We start from the raw sequence: 4,241 nt of genomic DNA, 5'->3' as shown, positions 1-4,241 counted from the left end.
ATGGCCATTTTGTGGACGATTGTAGCTAGAACAAGCTGTATGATGGGACATTCCTACAGAGTAGAATTATCTCACTCACTCTGTAGTATATAGCTATGTATAATAGCTAGCTAGATAGAGGATAGGTAGAAAATCAGTCTCAAACAATTTTTCTATGCTAGCTATGTTGCTGATTTTATGCCAGCAAAAATAGAAATTTATTGCTAGCTACATGGGTAGTTCTATCCCAGCTAAGTAGTTAATTTTATGCTAGCCTTGTAGCTAGTTTGATGCTAGCTATATTGCATTGTTTGTTTGTTTTTATGCTAGCTAACTCTTACAGTAGCTAGGTAGCTAAATGCTATCTAAGTTCTATTATTATTCTAAATCTGCAGTTTTAAGCTAGCTAGCTTTAGGTGTGAGTGAGAATAAGAATAGGTTCATTACATGTAAAAAATAGTGATATACAAGCGAGCTAAACATACCCTTTCTTCATTTTCTTGAACAAGCCCTTCCTCCTTCAGCTGCGATATAGCTAGCTTAGATTAACGGAAGTTTGAGTTTGAGGCGCTATGTTATTCGAGAAAAAGTCACGTGATATTAGTCAAAGTAACTATATCTCACGTGGCTAAGGGTAGCTTAATCTCAACTGGAAATCCCCTCTAGGCCATCTTTAAAAGTAACAAAAGCACTCCATCACCGTGCCTTTGATGTTGTCTCGTTGAATCATAAATTTACGGGGAAAATGACCAGAGTAAGCTACTGGGCAACCCAGTCAAAAAGTTGACGAAAATTGAAAATTTTAATGTATAGGTGCGGAAACCCTATAACCCTCCACCGTCCCTTATATTTGGCTTATTTAATGAGGAAATGGGCTCCGCTACGCTCCGGGCGCTGACGCGCCCTCCGCTTCTCTCCGCAAAAAAAATTGGTCGCTTGCCATCAACTGGGGTAAAATCTCGTATAATGCAAAAAGCCTTAATTTTATCTCAGTTTCAAGTCGCAGAAGCAATGAAAATGATGGAAAAACACTGGGTGATTGTTTTCATGGTGATGGTATTAGTAAGTATCACAAGCATTACCAAAATTCTCATACAACAACTAGTGAAGGCAAAACTTTATATTTTGGATTGTCTGAGGTAGCCAGTAGAGACGCAGCTACTGTGTTAATTTTTACAGGCACAATAGATGATATTTGTGATGTGTTGGATGAGAAAAATACCAATTATAATTTTGCTAAATTAGAATTAACAATAAAAAGACCTGTGTCTGACCTTGGTCCAATAAATCCAATTATTTAATGCTCAATTGAAAACGGTAAGATAGGAGTTGCTACCAAAGGTGTTTCAAAATTGGAAAATGTTGTCTATAAAACAAAGAAATGATATTGCAGATATGGGTAAATTCTTTTGTAAGCTGCATCTATTGCAAGTATTAAATACGTTTGAAAAGATAATTATATGTGACACATATGAAACGATATTAACCCTATAATAACTGTTTATGAGGGCAATACCGGAGCTTGTGAGGGCAATACGTGACAGGGGTTAATATTCGAAGGTATTGCCCGAAATAAACAGTTATTATATGGATTTTTATCCGGGTACTGCATTTTACGACAAAAAATATAACATTATAAGCAGGACATAGAAACCATGTCTTTATAAAAACTATTCACATATGGATCGTAGATTCCAACTAAAATCGAATCACAGGTTTTTATTGTAGCTGCAACATCGAATTCTTGAAAACAAAAAAGTCAGTTTCACTTATTTTTCGCGTTTTGTTTACTTTTTTCCCGTGTTTATTTACATTCAATGCTACCGTATTTAAGCTTTAAACACGGTTGCTATGTTCTAACCAATCACATTGCGCGATTCTCAGAAATATTGATGCCGCCCTTTTACCCGGGAAATAATTGCATTTAATACACAAGAAGCCGCTATAGTGAGATTAATACGGACAGCTTGTAAAGCTTTTCGTGATGAATGTGGTATTGCATTGTACTTTAATTCCTTTTCAGCAGGTCGTCAAGAGAAATCTTATTTATCACCATTTTTAGGCAAACCGATTTAATATTTATTTTATATAGGTCCTGCACTTTGATTATGACATAACAAAACAGCAAGCTGTAGTGATTCGACTAGTCTAATGACTCTTATTTTAAGTGGTAGAGGTTAAACCCTCTTAAGATCCCTATGCAAAGCAAGATCTCCCTTTTACAAGGATGGTCTGTACAACCAAGTTAATTGAAAAAGCAATCCTCTGGACAATACAAATATTGCAACAACAAAACAAAAAAACAAGAACAACATATATTGACATAAAACGTATATATATACAAATAAATAAAAACTATGAGAAGGGGGCAAACAACTACCTATGCGCCAGGAGTTGTGAACCTGGCTGTAGCTTTACACGTGTTACGGGATCTCAACACTCAGCCTTACACGGGTGATTGATGCTTAGGACCAGCCTTGGTCAGGACCAGCCTGAAGTTACTGGGGTGATATGCGTGGGCGTAAAACTACGAAGAAATGAAAGAGAAATTTCATACCCCCTTGCAGAGCTTCTTACAAGAATAACTATGGGTACAGCAGGATCGTTAATCCTGTAGATCAAGTGCGCAAACTTAGCCTCCCTATTGGAGTGGGGTAAAAAGTGGGGTCGTCGCACCCAAAGACAAGACATAGTCGAACCCCCTTGCTATGCTTCTTATGATTACTCTATAAGAGGGTGAAGAGTGAGCAAACTCTAGGTTCACGGTAGACTGCTTGTGACAGTAACAGCCGGGGTAATACAAAACCGCTAGGGAAAGATAACCCTCCAACTTTTATGTGAATGTTAATCAGACCACTTTTACATTTTCACAAAAAACAACACATACACAGAAGAGTTATTGAAATCGGATGGTGCAACTCTAACAACTGCTTTATCGTCACATCTTAACCATGAGCCACAGCTGCGATCTTTAATGAATGCCCAATAGTTACCAGCTCCTAGGGTGAACGAATGATTAATAGTGGGAGCTAACGAATATTTGTTGTTACATGGAATGTCATCCGTTGGCTGAGAGCGAACTCTAAAAATGTCGTCATGTGAAGCAAGGCAGGTAACAAACTTGTTATTTTTTAGGGTTCTTCCATCAAGAAACGTAAACCTCTTCAGTTGGATAATTAGAATGTCTCCGCACTCGGTGAAAACCGTTTCGCTTGTACTGTCTTGATAAGAAGAGCACTGCGGGCAAAGCCACCTGTCATTTCCAGACAAATTTTCGGGCTGCAAAAAACAATTAATTGAACCTGAACGCTGTTTGAGATAGGGAGTGGCACAATAGGCATACTTTCCTCCCTGCTAGTTGATAAGAAGCATGCATTACATGACGTCGTAGTGGTTATAATGTTGGTGATGATATTATTTGCGATAACCGAAGGGTCTGTTAATTCACCCAAGAGATGAAGCAGTATTTCTGGCACGTCCTGCTTAATGTTGAATGGGGTCTTCCTAATGCTGGACATCTCACGCTGCAAGGCTCTTAAGAAGGCGGAAGGGTCAACAGCTGTGGAAGACTGGGACAGCATGACTTCAATAGAGGAGAAACCAGAGAAGATTCCGAAGCACAATGTAACCAAAATGATGGGATTGCAGTTAATGCTTGCAGGATGGAATTGGCGTAACAGGTGTTTCCTTTATTTATTAATCCTGCGTGAATTACTTTGCTGTGGGTAGGTGGGTCTGGGCCTGCTTTAACAGGTGTATTGGGCTTGGTGACTGTTGTTTGCCCTTTGGCATTAGAGGAGTGGGTATAGAATAGCTGGTTGAAATAGGGATGTGGCTGTGTTCATTCCATACCTTTGTATTTCTAGCGACCCAAATACAGAAAGAAGCTTTCATGCACATGTCACCAAGTTGACGAGCAGCTTGAAAAGTTTTTCTGCGGTCCAATCCCAGTCTTTTCAAACACGAAGAAACAGACTGACGAAAGGTAGTTGCAGGAGAGTCACGTAAAGAAACACATTCAACAACTCTGTTGTGTTTCACCAGATGTTCACCATGTTTTAAAAACCTTTTTAACATGCCGCAATAAGATTTCACTTCTGCTGATTTGCGTTTCTCTAGTACTCTCTCTATGTGCAAAGCATTGCGGACAAAACCACTTGTTTCCATTGTTTAGAATTTCTGGTTCTAAAAATTTGCTGACACAAGACTGGATGTTATATGTCATTGGCAGTGTTAAAATGTCCTGCATTGCGACATTTACC

The 4,241-nt window shown here is 38.7% G+C and overlaps 1 protein-coding gene across 1 annotated transcript; it reads right to left on the bottom strand.

Moving 5' to 3' along the window:
• Positions 1-1,276: 1,276 nt before the first annotated feature.
• On the bottom strand, positions 1,277-3,560 carry LOC130623205 (ubiquitin carboxyl-terminal hydrolase 51-like). The gene is made up of 4 exons (XM_057438686.1): positions 3,312-3,560; positions 2,843-3,258; positions 2,557-2,620; positions 1,277-1,345 (listed from the first exon to the last, which is right to left on the bottom strand). The coding sequence occupies exons 1-4, from the start codon at positions 3,558-3,560 to the stop codon at positions 1,277-1,279; spliced, it is 798 nt and encodes a 265-aa protein (XP_057294669.1).
• Positions 3,561-4,241: the final 681 nt, after the last annotated feature.

Source organism: Hydractinia symbiolongicarpus, chromosome 13 (assembly GCF_029227915.1).
Source record: "Hydractinia symbiolongicarpus strain clone_291-10 chromosome 13, HSymV2.1, whole genome shotgun sequence".
Taxonomy (NCBI): Eukaryota; Metazoa; Cnidaria; class Hydrozoa; order Anthoathecata; family Hydractiniidae; genus Hydractinia; species Hydractinia symbiolongicarpus.
This window is presented reverse-complemented; position numbering and strand designations above follow the sequence as displayed.